The 19,119-nt window shown below is 39.4% G+C and overlaps 1 protein-coding gene across 1 annotated transcript; it reads left to right on the top strand.

Moving 5' to 3' along the window:
- The first annotated feature begins 1,327 nt into the window (after positions 1-1,327).
- LOC121901524 (protein NLRC3-like) lies at positions 1,328-18,890 on the top strand. Its single transcript, XM_042418359.1, has 12 exons — positions 1,328-1,380; positions 6,498-6,556; positions 7,156-7,257; positions 7,355-7,486; positions 7,570-7,689; positions 8,989-9,067; positions 9,229-9,436; positions 9,561-11,364; positions 11,474-11,647; positions 12,495-12,668; positions 16,961-17,007; positions 17,162-18,890. The coding sequence occupies exons 3-12, from the start codon at positions 7,169-7,171 to the stop codon at positions 17,695-17,697; spliced, it is 3,363 nt and encodes a 1,120-aa protein (XP_042274293.1). The 5' UTR covers positions 1,328-1,380; positions 6,498-6,556; positions 7,156-7,168; the 3' UTR covers positions 17,698-18,890.
- The last annotated feature ends 229 nt before the right edge of the window (positions 18,891-19,119 follow it).

The raw sequence follows: 19,119 nt of genomic DNA, 5'->3' as shown, positions 1-19,119 counted from the left end.
AGAACATTTAGAGGGAGAATAAAAGATGCCTGTCAGTGTTTGCTCTGCTCAGTTTGAATGAAATGCTGGATGTTAGCATGTCAGTTAAACTAGCTGCTATAGAACTGTGTCAGCGTGGGTCACTGCTAACACAATATAGTAGTAATAGTGGCATAACAGAATAGTGACATCACAAACCTATCAAATGACGTCAATCAACTTGTTTCAACAACTGTTCAATTTTTAATTTTTTACACAACTGCTGTATTTGACTGCAGTTGAGTTTCCTCCATCACTGAGTGTATTTCACAGCATCAGAGACAATAATGCAGGTCTTAATGAATGTTACCGCTGTGCCACCCATTGTTCCACGTCTGCACTATTTTAACACTAATTCCAACGGTCAACCTTTCAATGTCTGTTGAAATTGTTACTCTGAAAAATTACCTGCATATAACATGTAATATGTGCATCAATAATAATAAATTAGACTCAAATAAATACACAGCTGACACTGAGTGTTAAAGGCTCAATGTATGATGGTGCTGCTTTTCACGGATGAATTAAATAAATTATTAATAATATGCTGTTTAGTTGTGTTTAATATTGACCAGTAAAAGTAAACCATGTTTTAATAGATGTTCTGAGGTGAATTTATTGTTCATCAAACAGTAAAATGTGCTGCAGTTATATTAGGAACACTGTCACTAGCTAGCAAGCATTTTATCAGCTTTCAACACGTCACTAACTGCACTTAAACACAGTCATGTGATTATGTTCTGACAGGTTTGATATAAAATGAACTCAAACAGTCTTGAGTTTGTTTGTGTAAAACATTTTATTGATGCAAGGAATTGTGTGTGTCATTAATTTTACTCTGAGAAGTTTATGAAGGGTCGCCCCATTCAGTCACCTTTAAACTGGTGCATGTTTTAATAAGCAGTATCATGCTGGTAGTGAGGGAGACTTTGTTTCACAGGTGGTATGGTTAGTGATTAACAGGTAATAAAAAGTCATAAAATAATATTCTCTGAAATCTCTCTAAACTATATCACAGATGATATTCAGTATTTTAACCAAAACAAAAAGAGCTTCAGCAATATAAACAAAAGTTTATGTTGCTGTCAAACCTTTCATTCAGTATCTTTCTACTATATCAATATAAAATCAATGTCATATTATATAAACTACAAAGTGAATCACTGTCATCCTTGTTTTTCCTTTTCTTTTCTTTTTTAAACTGATCTGTTAGGGAAACTGACATCCTGCAGTTTGTGTTTCTGCCACACACATCCCCCCCCCCCCCCCCCCCCCCCCCCCCCCCCTCTCTCTGTCTCTCTCTGGTTATTTCCTGTTTCCTGTTGAAGTTTAGTTGTTGCAGCTTCTTTTCTCCGTCTAAAGGTATTTATTGTAACTTTATTCTGTTTGTATTGTGACAGTTTTCACTGTTTGACTCTTGAATGACTCTTTGTTCATCTTGTTAGTTTAGTTCCAGTAGAAACAGCAGAAATCTGTAGTTCAGAACTCTACTAACAGTCAACACAAATCAACACGTGGAAGTTTTCCTCCATTTTAGTGTCACTGTTCAAAATGTCCAATAACAGCTGACAGTACTGAGTCAGTGTTCACAGATCAATAACTTCCAACATTTGTCTTCTTTGTGGAGAAAAACAACAACCTGCTCTGTCTGTATAGAGTTATAGTCCATAAAAAGTACAAACATAGAAGTAAAAACAGGTAAAAAAAAAAAAAAAAAAAATCTTAATATACAATATACAGATTGTGTTTGGCAGTGATGGAGGAAGTGGTTAAATCGTGCCGGGAGTCAGAAACATCCGCTTTCAGACTGTGTCTCACGCTGATAGATGTGTAATGTTGCTCCTTTCCTCTGACTTTAATGAACAGCTGTGGCTGTCACACAGCAGCAGCATCCGTACCTGCGTCTCCAGACTGGAAGAGGGGCTGAGCGCAATGGTAACACTTTATAATACAGCCCGCGTTTTACGGTGTAACCTCCCATCACTTACCATGTTTCCTGAACTTCCTTGTATGAATCCGTACATATAAAATACCTTCCGGTTCTTACTGATACTTAAATGTAGGTACAGCGGAAGAAAACAAAGCAAAGAGAAACGAGGGAGTAACAATTTGGGTTTTAAAGTGTAACTTCCCAACATTTACCATGTAACTTCCCGGAACTTATAGTGTAACTTCCTCGTATGAATCAATACGTTACATGTGTATATCTGTACTAAAATCAAATGTTTTTGCTCATGGCAGTTATGACAATCATTTTTTTATGCACGTGTATTTGACAGGCAAGCTTCACCCACACTCAAGAGATTTATTATGCTTATGTCTTCCACTTCACTGTATAAATTTGAATGGAACAAGTCGAGAAATGGGTCTATACTTTTGAAAATTACCCCCTAGCAGCCATGTTGGTCCAGCACTGCAGCAGCTCATAACAGGCAAACTTACCTCTCTCCAGTGTACCAGCTATGAAAGGCTTGTATTGTCATCCGAGGATGAAAAAATAACAGTACAGTAATGTAATATAAATAGTATATCTTTAATTACACAATAATAAGGTACGTAGGAAGTTATGAAAAATGATTTTATTCTTTAATTACACATAAACCACAACATGCTGTTCTCCCAGTCTTACTCTGTAGGTACAGACTAGTTACCCTAGAAGTACATGGTAACAACAGGGAGTGGGCTGTATTATGTTCTCCTGTCCTTACTGAGCTATTTGGTTCTGTTACCTTTCATGTCACAACCTAACAACATGCAACGTGTCATTAACAACACACCACACCAACATTTTGAACAGACAATGAGAAAACATTATTGAACATGATTAAATAGAATATGTTTCATTTATAACTTCTTAACTATATGAACTATTATTATACAATATAAATATTCTACATAAATTGTACTATATAAAACTTAACAAAAACTATATATAAAACTTAAACAACAAAATAACTTAACTAATCTATCTATCTGAACTAATCTAACAAAGTTATAAAATGATTAATTTTAGTAAAAAAAAACCCAACAAGAACAAAACAGGAAACTATGTTTAAATTGTAAATGTAACAGACCAACAACAACAACAAAAAAACAATTTTCAGGTACTTTGTTCTTATGTTCTACATCGCCACTTTATTTTGTTCTTCAGCTCAGGGCAGGAAGCCACAAATCCTTTAAACTGCAATGCGAAATCTTTTAGGGTTGTCCCTTCAGTGCGGGTGGAGACCCCCCTCCCCTCCCCCCCATCCACACACTCACAATTAAAAATGATAGTTACAAGTTATTCTGATATTATGTAATTTGTAGTAGTGAATAACAGTTTAAAAAAAAGCATGATGGCACCACAAATACAGGTATGACATTTTCACATTCAGTGCACATACTGTACCTTGGCCATGATGCTTGTCAGAGCCATCGTTGTTCTGTCCACATGATCCATGGTTTCATGGCCTGGGACACACAGAGATTGATTTTGTTTTCAGATTTTACCTACGATAGAATTATTAACTTAAAGGCTTTTCTGTACAGAAAACAGGTGACCTGTTACACACTGATTCCAAGTTTATACAGTGAAATCATTGGGAGCAAAGCGGCCGTGCTCAGGATGAGTCCAGCACCATCAAAGTCCCCCGACCTTTACAGTCTCAGGTTGATTTTCTCACCAACATCTCTCTAAACTGTCCTCTGACTGTGCAACCAGTGAAAGGCTCATCTGAGTCTCCTTCAGTTATAACAAGCTCAGCGAGGGTCTGAAGACTGTTCTGCCCTGAGTTTGGCCTCTCAGGCTACATACAGGCTGCCCTCCTTATTACTGGGGGTTGTTGGGGCTGCATGCAGCCTGAGAAAGAAGCCTGCAGACACTACTCAGGGCTGAAAAATGATCCTTTTTTCTCTGCAAGATTGTATACAAAGTATTTTTAATCTATGTTTTAATACCAGTTAATATTCTACTATAAAGCTGCTAAAAACGACCATCAATCATACAGAAAGACAATAAAGGCCAGTACTCTATGTGCTAACATGCAAATACTTAATCACTAGCTAGTATTACTAGCTATATTATCTTTCATAAAGTATTAGGTCACATTCACATAGTTAATCCATTAAAATACAGAGGTTTAAATAGTAAATCTATTTTTGTTAATGTTAATATTAATGTAGAAAGCACAATAACTAATTTACTGATGACTTTTTTAACTTAATTGTGTCTGTAACAGTCGTACTAATATGACAACGTTGTGTTGTGGATGTAAATAAGTCAGTATAAAGTGCTTCAGGTAAATTGAGGTGGTTCTTCCCCTGTGAGCTTGGAGTATCTTTCTTCAGACTGAATGTCCTCAGTAATTAGTCTTATTGCAGATGGGAAGAAGCTTGAATCTATTCAGCTGGTGACACATGCAGGAAGTCCAAGAAATGGAGTGAAAGCTCAGGTGCATGTCCTGTAGAGTTCAGAGATCCAACACAGGAAGTGACTCTCCTTCGTCACATTGAAAGTCTTTTTATGTGTTCATACATTCAAACATTTATCTCAAAGTTTGATGCACAAAACTCTCTTCAGTCTTTGACAAGTTTCATCATCTGGATGAAAGCAGTTCTGACTGAATCAAGCAGAGCTGGAGACTTGAGACTCGACTTACTGGAGACTTGGAGGTAAAAAGCTGAGGAGACCTGACTTGGTGACCCATGAATATTGAAAAATGCTGCACTGAACGTATTGAGCCTTTTGGAGCTGCCAAGCTGTCATGAATAATTAAAAACATAAAAGAGATACACATCGTCTCCATAACCTAATGCACACTTTCAGTTGCGGCTGCTGCATCAGAATAAAATAGAAAAAGTCTAAATTCAGATGAGAGAAATCTTACATTAAAAATCAATGAGTCTATCTATACATATAAATGAGTAGATCAATAGTTTCCCTCTCCAGTAAATCCACTATTTTCCTCCCTGAATCCATGAAAATATTCTACATACACAAATCACCTATGTAAGCTGTAATTCCTGCTTTAGTTATTAAAAAAGGTCCTTTTGGTTTCTGTAATATATTTAAGAGTATTATTGATGTGTTTTCTTGTCTATTGGACTAATTAGACTCTATAAATAACAGATTTTCCATGTCATCTGCCCCATTTCAAACAAGACGACGAAGGATGTAAATTCCTACTGCAGGAGAAATTTGGGATAAAATTATGTAAAAATGTTTTTTGTGAGCTTCTACAGCTTAATAATAAATTATGTTTATTCATTCATACCTCTGATGGAAAGAGGTTTAAAATGACTGTAACATACCTGTCACCCATGCGTAATGGTTCATTGTAAACACAGCCAGGACGCTGCGCTTCCTGTCATCCTCAGAGCCAATCTAACTATTCAAACTGAAGTTGAACCTTGTTAGTTGAGTTGAATACAGCTCGGTGTGTCTGTGTGTGTGCTCTGGTTACCATTTGCCTTTCAGGACTTTGGATTTAGGCTGATAATGTTTCTTGTCCATCATGGCAGCCTGTGTACCCATCTGTACAAACTGATCTTCATAATATTAATAACAAATGATCAGTCAGAGTCTGATCTTACTGTAAATGATTCTGTAAATCTTTATCCTTCTGACATTTAAAATGAAAGCCAGATGTTTGGGTCATTGGTTCAGTTGTGCACATTCAGCTGCGCTATCATCACAGACAGCGCTCCACATTACACTGTCAAAATATTTAAGCTTGTTATACAAATATTTGATGTTTCCAGCTTCTCAAATGTAAGAATTCACTGCTTTTCTTGGTCTTACATTATAGTAAACTGAATATTTTGGGGTTTGAATATTAGACATTTAATGACGTCAGCTTGTGTCCGAGGATACTGTGACGGACATTTGTTTTCTGATGTTTTATTGATCAAACGATTCATCCAGAAAATGATCAACAGATTAAATCAATAATAGGAATAATGGTTAGTTGCAGCTTTAGAGTGAATTCTGTGAACTAAGGAGGTGATAGCTGCAAACAGCAGCAGCACTTAGAAGACTGATCTATTGATCAGATATCGATCCTATTGACGCTGGTATCAATACTCAGAAGTAGTATCAGTAGTATTGATAGTTTGGAGATTGATCTGCTGCCTTACTGGCTGCAGCTTTCTGATTCATCCCATTGACTGACCAATGACAACCAGGAGCATCTTCTCTGTTCAGTAACAAACCACTATTGATCCATGTATTGATTAGTTTGAAGTGTGAAGCCCATCAGTAGTTCCCAGAGTTCACAGTCATGTTTTCAAACTGCTTCTTTAGTCGCAGCAACAGTCCAAAAACCCAAAGAGATTCAGCTGAACCAGAGAGACGCAGCCAATCAGAGGAGAAGCAGCTGATATTTAGGATGTTTCCAGTAGAAATGATGTAAAGGATGAATGAGTGATGATCAATGTTCAGTTGCTGATCAATAATTGGACTGATGCTTTCAGCTGTTCTCTCTATGTTTCCTCTACAGATGAAGGTAGAAAGTCTCTGTGAGCTGATGTGGATGTGAATTCAGCAGCATCTGTCCAGGTAACATGATTGATTTTGAATTAAGAGACGAGCTGCCGCTGCATGCTCTGACTGGATATAGTAGACTTGGAAAAAGAGGAACATTTCAAATGTTGACATGAAGTGTTTCCCTCTAGTCTTCAAACCATCCAAAAGCTTCCTGCAAAAACATTTTCATTCTCTTCTCCTAAACCTCTGTAATATATAAACCTTTTACATTTTATTTTATTTGGTTTCTGTATCATATTTAAACTGTGAAGAAAGTCAGACTGTCTGTTCAGGACTAGTACGACAGCTCTGAATTCGTCAGTTTCATTCGTACCTCAGAGAGAAGTCTCAGAAAATTGGTGAAGCCACAAATTCTCTTGAATCACTCGTACGTGTCACTTAAGAAAAAATCTGTTGGTTTGAGTGCTTCTTGCATGAGGCTCATTGTGAGCACTGTGAAAGTGATTTGTTAGATATGACACTGCAGCTCACAGTGCCAACAACATGGTAACTGTCTGATGAGAGTATTTAGTATTGAAGTGGATGAGCTGCTTTCCTCCAGTTAGAGCTCTGTGTGTTTGTCATGTGACTGAGAGGAATGATGAGAAATAACGTGTTGTGTTTGTGTGAAGGTGTTTCTCTGCTATGGATCAGTGTGAGGACAGAGAGGAGGGAGTCTCTCCCTCTAAAAGCTCTCTGTGTGGGGAATATGACAGCCAGACCAAAGCTCAGAGGTGAGATGAGGATCTTTAACTGTCCATCACTGTTCTCCACTCACATCACACCACCATCATTATTCACACTCAAAGCTCTGTGTGTGTTGTGTTCAAGAACAAAGAAGCAGCACAGACCAGACACTGCTGGACCCGGACCTGGACCTGCACCCAGCTGTGTGTCCATGAAGAGTGACCGGTCCATGAAAGAACCTATATGTTTTAAACCTGGACAACCTGCTGATGGAAGGTAAGAATGTAAAGTTGCAAAGACTGAACAGATTTTTCATTTCTATCTGACATGCACATTTATCAGAGCTGTTGTTGTTTCAGGATCCAGCAGCAGAGACCAGACTCTTCTGGACCTGAGCCCAGCTGTCTGTCCTTTAAGAGTGACCGGTCAAACAAACGTTTCATTGATTTTAAAGGAGGACGTCCATCTGCTGGTCAAATGTAAGCTGAAACTGACAGTAAACGTTGGGTTATGCTAGAAAGGAACTGGCTTGTACGACCACGTCAGTGAAAAGTCGGTTGTCATAGAGAGGGAGGAGACATGATAATCATTTAAATATGGAGATAACAGATCACATTTTCAGATAGTCTCTGCTGGAAGACATTCATGGTGTTGCATTCATGACATGACATGATATGATTTTATTTATATATTGCATACGTAAAAAACATGTTAAAGTGTAAACACTTATTTCCAACATGGTCCCAAGATGTTAAAATACAAAACACAAGACATACAACATAAAACTAAATCACTACAAATTAAATTAAACAGTAAACACCCACATCAAAGCACAAAGTACAACAAAGACAAGTTGATGACTGAAGTAAAAATGGAATTGCAGATTTCATTATAAACCTGTGACCATGTTCCATAATTAAGTCCTAACCTGACGTCTATAAGCTCCTCTCATTTTTAACAGCTGGATGTGTAACAGGAGGCTGTTCCACAACACGGCAGCAGCTTAAAAAAAGGAACTTCTGGCTACATTTTTCACTGGAGGGACTTTATATGGACACACACTGGCTTCTGAATTCATCACCAACATGATTTAAACGCACAATATGTAATTTCTGCCGCTAGGGGTCTCGATCAAAACAATAATTAGTGACGGAGTGTGATGACGGTGTGAAGTAGCGTGGAATCATGGGAGTTGTTGTCTTCATTGTTAGATTTTCAGTTTCAGAAAGTTACAGAAATTGTAAAACACAACAGCCCCAATTCAGACATCAAAAAGGTTTGGAGGGAACATTTGATAAGCAACGATGATGAAGAACACTGACACCTTAAAATGTTCCTGATTCAGGTTTGAACTGTAATTTACTCAGAAAAGCTTTATTGATTTGATTTCATTTTTCATACTGGGAGCTGCCCAGTTCAACCAGTCTGATACAAGCAGACACTGAGCAGGTCCACTGGAGTAGCTGAAGGTTGTAGCTGCCTTGCTCCAGGGCACTTCAGCAGTGTACAATGAGGGAGGGAGAGCTGTATGGAGGGTTGTTCAGAGCTGTTGGGACTAAAGCAAACTGACTGATGAAGCAAAACACTGAGCTGAAAGCTACAAACAGACTAAGCTGTTGATTCTCAGTGGGATCAGCAGGACTAGTAAAGCTTTACCACTACAGGAAGTCATCTGATTCTCTGTTCACATCCAAATATCACTTGATGGAACTTTAGCTTGTGTTTGTCTCTGTGTGGACAGACATAATGTGAGCTCATTCTTCATGATTCCTCCACAGAGTGGACCAGGAGAGCTCAGAGGTTCCCAGTGGTCAGTCTGCCCAGCAGCATCAAACACACCTGGACTCCATATTTATGGTCTGTACATGTACAACAACTACTTTTACATCTGTTCTGGTCACAATCATCTCCATGCTGCACTTTGTAGACCAGTGGATTGTCAGTCTGTCCAACATGGATCTGATGTTTGCTTCATGATGTTAGTTTGATTGTGTCATTCATATAATATTCTGTTCCAGCTGCTGGAGGAGAACATCGTCACTTTTGTGAAGAACGAGTTGAAGAAAATGCAGAAGGTTCTGAGTCCAGATTACCCAGAATGCTTAGAGAGTCAGAGGGAGGATGAGGAGGAGCATAGGAGGAGCAGCAGAGAGGCATTTCTTAAGATTACACTGCACTTCCTGAGGAGAATGAAGCAGGATGAGCTGGCTAACCGTCTGCAGAGCAGTAAGAGGATTTTATAAAGATTTAACATTCTGGATAAATGAGACATTTACTGATGTCTCAAGAGATAGAGGAAAATATGTTAATGAACTCTCTGGTTGATTTCATCTGTTCTTTTTTATTTAAGGAACTCGTGCTGCAGAGTGTCGATATAAACTCAAGTCTAATCTGAAGAAGAACTTCCAGTGTGTCTTTGAGGGAATTGCTAAAGCAGGAAACGCAACCCTTCTGAATCAAATCTACACAGAGCTCTACATCACAGAGGGAGGAACGGCAGAGGTCAATGATGAACATGAGGTCAGACAGATTGAAACAGCATCTAGGAAACCAGACAGACCAGAAACAAGAATCAAACAAGAAGACATCTTAAAAGCCTTACCTGGAAGAGATGAACCAATCAGAACAGTGATGACAAAGGGAGTGGCTGGCATTGGGAAAACAGTCTTAACACAGAAGTTCAGTCTGGACTGGGCTGAAGACAAAGCCAACCAGGGCATACAGTTCACATTTCCATTCACTTTCAGAGAGCTGAATGTGCTGAAAGATAAAAAGTACAGCTTGGTGGAACTTGTTCATCATTTCTTCACTGAAACCAAAGAAGCAGGAATCTGCAGGTTTGAAGAGTTCCAGGTTGTGTTCATCTTTGATGGTCTGGATGAGTGTCGACTTCCTCTGGATTTCCACAACAATGAGATCCTGACTGATGTTACAGAGTCCACCTCAGTGGATGTGCTGCTGACAAACCTCATCAGGGGGAAACTGCTTCCTTCTGCTCGCCTCTGGATAACCACACGACCTGCAGCAGCCAATCAGATCCCTCCTGAGTGTGTCGGCATGGTGACAGAGGTTAGAGGATTCACTGGCCCACAGAAGGATGAATACTTCAGGAAGAGATTCAGTGATGAGGAGCAGGCCAGCATAATCATCTCCCACATCAAGACATCACGAAGCCTCCACATCATGTGCCACATCCCAGTCTTCTGCTGGATCACTGCTACAGTTCTGGAGGATGTGTTGAAAAGCAGAAATGAAGGAAAGCTGCCCAAGACCCTGACTGAGATGTACATCCACTTCCTGGTGGTTCAGACCAAACTGAAGAAGGTCAAGTATGATGGAGGAGCTGAGACAGATCCACACTGGAGTCCAGAGAGCAGGAAGATGATTGAGTCTCTGGGAAAACTGGCTTTTAAACAACTGCAGAAAGGCAACCTGATTTTCTATGAATCGGACCTGAAAGAGTGTGGCATCAATATCAGAGTGGCCTCAGTGTGCTCAGGAGTGTTCACACAGATCTTTAAAGAGGAGAGAGGGCTGTACCAGGACAAGGTGTTCTGCTTCGTCCACCTGAGCGTTCAGGAGTTTCTGGCTGCTCTTCATGTCCATCTGACATTCATCAAGTCTGGAGTCAATTTGCTGGCAGAAGCACAGAAAACATCCTGGTGGTCTAAAGTCTTTGAAGAAAACCCCATACCAACAGGTCTCTACCAGAATGCTGTGGACAAGGCCTTACAGAGTTCAAATGGACACCTGGACTTGTTCCTCCGCTTCCTCTTGGGTCTCTCACTGCAGACCAATCAGACTCTCCTACAAGGCCTGCTGATACAGACAAGAAGTAGCTCACAGACCAATCAGGAAACAGTCGAGTACATCAAGAAGAAAATCAGTGAGAATCTGTCTGCAGAGAGAAGCATCAATCTGTTCCACTGTCTGAATGAACTGAATGATCGTTCTCTAGTGGAGGAGATCCAACAGTACCTGAATTCAGGAAGTCTCTCCACAGATAAACTGTCTCCAGCTCAGTGGTCAGCTCTGGTCTTCATCTTGCTGTCATCAGAAAAAGATCTGGACGTGTTTGACCTAAAAAAATACTCTGCTTCAGAAGAGGCTCTTCTGAGGCTGCTGCCAGTGGTCAAAGCCTCCAAGAAAGCTCTGTAAGTACTCAGATAGTTGGATTTATTGAAAAGATATTCAAAGAGATTTTTTAAAGAGTGAGGAAAAATAAATTATTTATTAATATTTTTTTCCAAATGTATTCTTCAGACTAAGTGACTGTAACCTGTCAGGGAGAAGCTGTGTAGCTCTGTCCTCAGTTCTTAGCTCCAAGTCCTCTAGTCTGAGAGAGCTGGAGCTGAGCAACAACAACCTACGGGATTCCGGGCTGAAACTGCTGTCTGATGGACTGGATAGTCCACACTGCACACTAGAAACCCTAAGGTCAGGATTCATCAACCTGTTCAACTCATCACCATTTAAACTGTGATTTATATGAGTAGATAAACACCTGAACATTTGTACCTGTACTCTAATTATTTTCAGACCAGTTGAGTGTTTAGACCCTGTGAATAACTGTCTATTAACACAATTTCATTAGTTTTGCTCTGTCTCTGCTGTTGGAACCTGACATATCAGAGGGGACATTTAAGATTGAAAAACCGAATGAAGAACTGTTTATCTGGCCCAAAGTAAAACACATACAGACAGTCATTCAGTGAACAGTTTTTGGTAACAATTATAGTTTCTTTTAATTTCAGAACACTCTCTGTGCTGGGATGATAGTGATTTTTACTCACCATGGGGATGTGACAGTACACACCAGCTTTTATGTGGTTAACCACCATTTAATTCTTCTTTTGTTTCAAACAAGCTTTAAACTCTGGATTATTACTGAAACTGAGTGAAGAAGAGTTGGTGAGTGTGAGTGAGGGAGTCAGAAATGTTTCCTTATTGTTAGTTTTTACTTTTATTTCCACAAACTTCAGTCCTTATATGCCACATTTGTTGGGATTCCTGTTCTGTATTCGACTGTGAGCATCTGAGACTGAGTCATTTTCTTCTGTGATGTTTGATGGTTTGAGGTTTGATGTACATTGTAGGCAGAGTCTGTCTCCTCTGCCTACAATGCCTCCTCTCCCTCTTCATCTAATCATCTCACTGTGGCTGATTCTTCTTTTACTATTCTTACTGATGAAAAACATAAATAATAAATAATAAACACACTACGTTCCAGTCCTGCAGTGATCTCAGATCATGTGACGTGTGTTGTTGTTTTGTGTGTCTACAGGCTGTCAGGATGTCTGATCACAAAGAAAGGCTGTGCTTCTCTGGCCTCAGCTCTGAGATCCAACCCCTCCCATCTGAGAGAGCTGGACCTGAGCTACAATCATCCAGGAGACTTAGGACAGAAGCAGCTGTCTGCTGGACTGGAGGATCCACACTGGAGACTGGACACTCTCAGGTATGGACAAACAGGTGGACACTTTCAGGTACAGATGTCGCTCATTTCCATTGATGTACCACAGTAATGCTGTGGCAGCAGCGAAGGGGGTGAAGTAATTTATCCAGGAGTTGCTGCAGCGCGCATCAGCAACTACCAGGTAGCACATATGAACAGTCCAGATGCAGCGTCTGTCTGTCTGGTTTGTTACACAGAACTATCTGAAAAGTCAAATGCCTGAAAAGGCAAATCCAGCTGCCTCGCAAGGTAATCTCTCTGTAGGGTAGTCATACAAAATGGCGACCCTGCTCGACAAGCAGATGTGACAGGGGAACAGAGAAATGCTGAGAAACTGTTTGGGAATGAATCACAGCATTCTGTTATATTTTCTATGCAGAATACTAACATGTTACACAGTCTTAATTTCATAATGGATATTTGTGCAATGATATAAACCAACCACAGTTTAGACCTCAATATATGAAACATGGAAATTTGCCCCCCCCCCAATATTTGTAATTTACTGGACATCAGATTCCCTCATAAGTTGAAAGAAAGCTGATTTGCTCTCCTTGATATTTAGAGTTAAACTGACTCTAAAACACACTGGATGTGTATCATTCACATTAACCTGCTGCATCTAGTTTGTGTTCATGTTCAACAACAGTGAAACGCAGCTGTGAGCGCCATGGATGTATTACAAGATCAGTAAAGTTATTTTACAGTGAGTGGAGTGTTTTCTGCAGCTGTCTCCAGTGTTTATAATGATAAATGCATCTTTAAATTCAGAGTGATGTTCACTACCCGCATAGCCACAGGTGTGCCCAGATGTGCCATCTAAATCTCAAGCTGGCACTCTCGGCATAATCATAGCAGCCTGTCACAGGCTGTCAGACAGGCTGTGAGGCTCAGGCTGTGATGTGACTCAGCCGACACACTGTAACATTAATGCTACAACAATGGCTACACAAAGTTTTTAATGTGTTATTTGAAAAAAAGTTGAGGAAGAAGAAACTCCACCATCTCTGACTGAGTCCACCAGACTCATCAGACCCTGGCGGTACAACGCTTTCTCCCGGTCAGCCTGATGCAGGTTCATCCATAGCCGTGGGAAGTAGGGGTGCTGGAGGAACTGTAGCCACCTGGAGGCAACTGATGGAGTGTTCAAGCCGAGACTCTTATCAAACATGTAAAGTTTGGTGCAGACTGGAGCATGTACAATAAAGTTATAGCAACTTCCTCTGTCATGGCGAAGCATCAAATCTCAACAGTGTGAGGATGACAATAATTAACTGCAGCTGGACACAGAAAATTACTCATATATTTGAATGGAGAGTGTGAGCGAACCGCTAGGTGCTCGGGCCCTAATAAAGGAAAAACTGCAGTAGAGAGCTACAAATTTCAGTTTTGATGATATTTTTCTACAGCACTTTATCGCTAAACTGTCACCCTCACTCCATTTTTTCCCTTCCCCTCATAGGTCATCCCCACTTCTGAATTATACATATAAGACCTATAATTATTGTAAAATAAATGATAATAACACCAAACTTCATACAAAGTTTGTATATAATGTACTGTACGTACATAGACCTTTCTGCTGTATCCTACAAAAATGAGGTCCATTCAACCCCCACACCAGTGGCGGCTGGTGACTCAAAAATTGGGGAGGACAGGAGGAAAACCAACATGGAATCTTACAACAAACCGCTTCAAACTATATCATTGTCCCCCACCTGATGAAATCGGAGGGCTGGGGGGCAATTTCATATGCCAATAAAACAATTTTCTTTCAAAAACAAAAACCCCTGAGTGGTGTAAAGGCTGCCTCTTTAAAGACATTTAGCATATACATATTGTTACTAAACAAAGAAGAGCTCATTTTAGCTGCGCAGTGGTTCAGATGTGTGATTTTACCAACAAAGTGAAATTCAAATTCATAGTATTCTATTGTGACAACAGATTTATGTTCTCATCAAAAACAGACAACATATCACATGATTTACACGTTTCCTATGAAATATATAAAGTAGAACAAAGCTTATAATGTGATACAGGAACAGATCAGTGCTGAATACTAGAAAGACTGAACACTAAAAACATTCACAGATCTGAAAGTGTAGGTTCACATCAGAAAGTATTAATGCATGTATCAAATACATGACTTACACACTCTTATCTATGTGCACGACATACAAAATATAGTCTACAAAGCTGACATGCTAACACTAGGGGTGCAACGGATCACAAAACTCACGGTTCGGATCGTATCACAGATTTGAGTTAAAGAAATAAAACTTTGTTTTCCATTTATTCTGTAACACACTTACAGCAAGAAACAGCAAGGAACTTTTGCCCATCTTGGGCTACGTCATCATATGACAGCGGATGTTATTGACGTGGGTCTGCTGTGGTGAAGCTATGATCTTCTGAAGATGGACTACAAAAAGCACATCCTACATAAATCCCCTGGTAGTTCTTACCGTGTTGTTTCATGCAGGTTATATAAACGTGGACAACACGGTGAAAAATATCACTTCATTACTAAGGTCAGAATTGAATTTAAAAAAGGAATAAAGGCTACTGTCACAAACTGAAACATTATCACATTGAGATATATTGCTCACACTCACCCTCCTGAATCCCAATTATAGTATGAAAGTAAAAGTTAAATGTATGAAAGATAAACAGAACATGTTACTACTGTACATATCATCATTCTGAAGTTTTAAACATGATGAATTAAAAACATCTGACTAAAAACATCTCATATCCCTTTTTCTTGAAAGACTGACTTCTGTGTTATGGTTAATATGCTGATTATGATCTATTATTATCTTGTGCATATAACAGCTTAACCACCACCACACAACTCAGTTTACACCTTAAAATGCTGACTTGTTTGTGCTTTAAAGTTGTTCTGGTCGATCCAGGTTGTGGGTCCGTGTTCCTCCGTCCAAAGATCTGTTCAACTCGTAACTCGTAACAAAGGAGAGAGTCCACACTGAATAACGGTGCAAAAATGATATTTATTTAACTAAACATAAATCATACTTAAATATGGGAATGGTTGTATCAGTGGTGTAAGGTGGGTGTATGGGTGCATGAAATGTTGAGTGCAAAAGTAAAGAAACACAAGTTCAAAACAACTTAATCTAATGTGCAAGCCATGTGGATGAGGGTACTGTTGTTCAGCAGAAAAAGAGAGAGAGAGAGAGACACGCCTGGGCGAGCAGCCTTTTATATCCTTTGGGCCACTCCCTCCTCAGGTGCATCCAATCAACTGACAGACCTCTTACCCTCCCCCTCCTGGAAGAAAAACAACAAAAGTAACTGGAGAGAACTAGAGGCAAATAAAGAAAAAGGGAAAGAGAGAGAAAGAAAGCAAGAGAGAGGGAGAGAACAAGAGAGAGGGCTGTCACAGGATGAACAAATATACATAAAACATTATTTTGTTGCTGTTTTTCATGTGAAGAAACGGCATCTGGAGGTTTAAATAATAAAGTTGCTGTTGTGTCTTGTGCGTAAATGTGCACAGCGTCTCTCTTAATGCAGATGATCCCCGCAAGAGTCTAATAAACTCAAGCAGAAATCTCTCAACATCACATTTGTTTTAGTGCCAAATTCCCTCATTTTGTTATGATCCTTCTACTGCAGCTCAACAGATAAACACTGTACAGGGAAAGAAAAAGTGGAAATCAGCTTAATATCATTGATTATTTAAATCTCCAGACACGCGGACAGGACCAGTTAGGATCTAATATTAATGAATGTTTATTGACAGTGTTTCCTGGTTGAGCTACAGTGGAAAGATTATTAAATACCTGCAGCAATCAACTAAATGAAAAACAGGAAGCTGCAGTGAACTCACCTCAAACACTTGAGACTGCAGCTGATTGTCAGCTGTAACCATCATGCAGGAATGTTCCACCTGTGTGAGAGGAAATAACTTATCAGTCGTCCAAAGATTGTTGAGGAAAGACAAACAGAAACAGGCGGTTTATCATTTTCATGTTAGTGTGAATCAGTTTAAACAGTCTTGTCATCTGTTCACAATACAAACTGCTGAGTCTGGGGAGAAAAAGTCTCATTGTTGACATCATTTGACTTTGAGACGCCTGTTTTTGATTGGCTGAATGCAGCTGCTGTTGATAGTCGTCATGTGATGTGATGTGATTGACAGTTGTGTTGCCTAGCAGCAGCAAAGCACCTCAGTGTGATCAGGATCAGAGCTGCTTTTTCTAGAGTGATGTCATGTCCATGTTTGCATGCTGAAAGAGAACGTGCTGCTCTAACCCCCCTCCTCCTTTCAGGCTGCAGCCTGCTGGAGTCCGATGGTTGACACCAGGTCCATGGAGGTGTAAGTGTGTTTTTCATTTGATTCATGAAAACAAAGCAAACTTCAAACTGTGACATCACTCATTAACATCTTACTGAGGATGAAGATGATGTCATCATCAAACAGATGATAGATCAATAACTGCAGCTGTATTGTGTCTCGTTCTCTCCATCAGATTTCTGTCAACTCACACTGGATCCAAACACAGCAAACAGAGAACTCAAACTGTCTGACAACAACAGGAAGGTGACACGTGTGAAGGAGGATCAGTCATATCCTGCTCATCCAGACAGATTTGATGTCTGGGTTCAGCTGCTGTGTAGAAATGATCTAACTGGTCGCTGTTACTGGGAGGTCGAGTGGAGAGGAAGAGTTGATATATCAGTGAGTTACAGAGGAATCAGAAGGAAAGGAAACAGTGATGACTGTGTGTTTGGATGGAATGATCAGTCCTGGTGTCTGATCTGCTCTGATGATGGTCGTTACTCTGTCCGTCACAATAACAGAGTAACATCCATCATCTCCTCCTCCTCTGTCTCTAACAGAGTAGCAGTGTATGTGGACTGTCCTGCTGGCACTCTGTCCTTCTACAGAGTCTCCTCTGACACACTGATCCACCTCCACACCTTCAACACCACATTCACTCAGCCTCTGTATGCTGGGTTTGGGGTCTACTGGTCTGGTTCCTCAGCTTCTCTGTGTGGTCTGTAGGGGGGAGAGTCTCCTCCTGTTAGAGAAACTTTCTCACTGCTGACCAGATAGTTCAGTCTGTACAGGATCACACACAGCTGATGGTATTTAGTACCACCATGATCTCTCACTGCTTGTAAATGTAAACATGGTTTCCACATGATTGACAGTTTGTTTGTAAAATGAATCAAACAATAAACTGAGTCCAGTTGTTGTTGTTTTCTGTTGTTAGTGTATTAGAAAGGCTTGAACTGTAATGGGATAATGATTTGTTGTAGTTCTTATAGTAGTATCATAGTAACTGTGTTACCTGATTCCTTCACTTATTTAGAGATCACATGACAAATGATGGTCAGAACAACAGGCCTCCTATTGGCTGGTTAAATGAACACCTCTAATGGTGAAGGCTGAGGCTCAGCAGCTGGAGTGTGGCTGCTTTTATGCTGCATTCATATCATATTGGAATTATGCTAATTATGAGATTCTGACTTGTAAATAGAATTCAGGTCAACATTCAAGTGGTAATTATGAAGTGGAAAAGCTGAAAGCTCTGATATTTACTGGATATGGTGGATTATTGTCAATAACAGTATTTTTGAGCCTCATTCCACCAACTTTGTAATCATGCAGCCGTCTTGATTTATTCTGTGACATGAACACTCATAAGTTGTAAACATGGGAATCTTTCCCGCCTAACTACTACAGATAATGCATTTACAGTAAATAGGAAAGTTTACTTTTGGTCAACAATGAAAATTAAAGTTAAAATTTCATGAAAGTATAGCTCCTAGTAGACTTTGCTCATCTCTGCAAGTCATTGAATTTTTATTGAGTTGAATTTAATAGACTTTTGTTCTAAATGTTTCTATCTGTTATGAATGCTGGTGTGACCGGGCTCTTAGTCTCATTATGTTCCACTAAATAACTTGAATTTTAGGAACAGAACAACAATCACTGTAAACATTTTCCCTCTAAAAACCTTAATAAACTGTCAGTTTGGGATCTTTTATGACCTTTTAAAGATGTGAACAATATCACCATTTCCTCAGTTTTAGTATTTTTCTTCTTCTGACCATGACAATGGATTTATGTGACATTTGTATTGCCAAAAAAGAAGAAAAAAAACACACACTGATGCTTTCCTTTGTTTTTTGTTTTTTGGCTTGACTAAATAAAAAGCTGCAACTAACTGTACTTCTCATTGTCAATGTATTCAGACTCATTACAGCAACATGACACAATCATTTTATTAATGTTTTTAATCTTTTCCATTTTATTTTTTATTTGTTTCATTATATAGGTTATATATATGTTTTATGTTGTTATGTTGATTTAAGTTTTATTTAATTACGTTTAATTTTATTTATTTTTCTGTTTTTATTCTTATTTATTTCTTTGCTGCTGGAATCAAGAAAACTCATTGATCCATAGGAAGAGTGAGTC

This window comes from Thunnus maccoyii, chromosome 8, assembly GCF_910596095.1.
Source record: "Thunnus maccoyii chromosome 8, fThuMac1.1, whole genome shotgun sequence".
Classification (NCBI taxonomy): domain Eukaryota; kingdom Metazoa; phylum Chordata; class Actinopteri; order Scombriformes; family Scombridae; genus Thunnus; species Thunnus maccoyii.
This window is presented reverse-complemented; position numbering and strand designations above follow the sequence as displayed.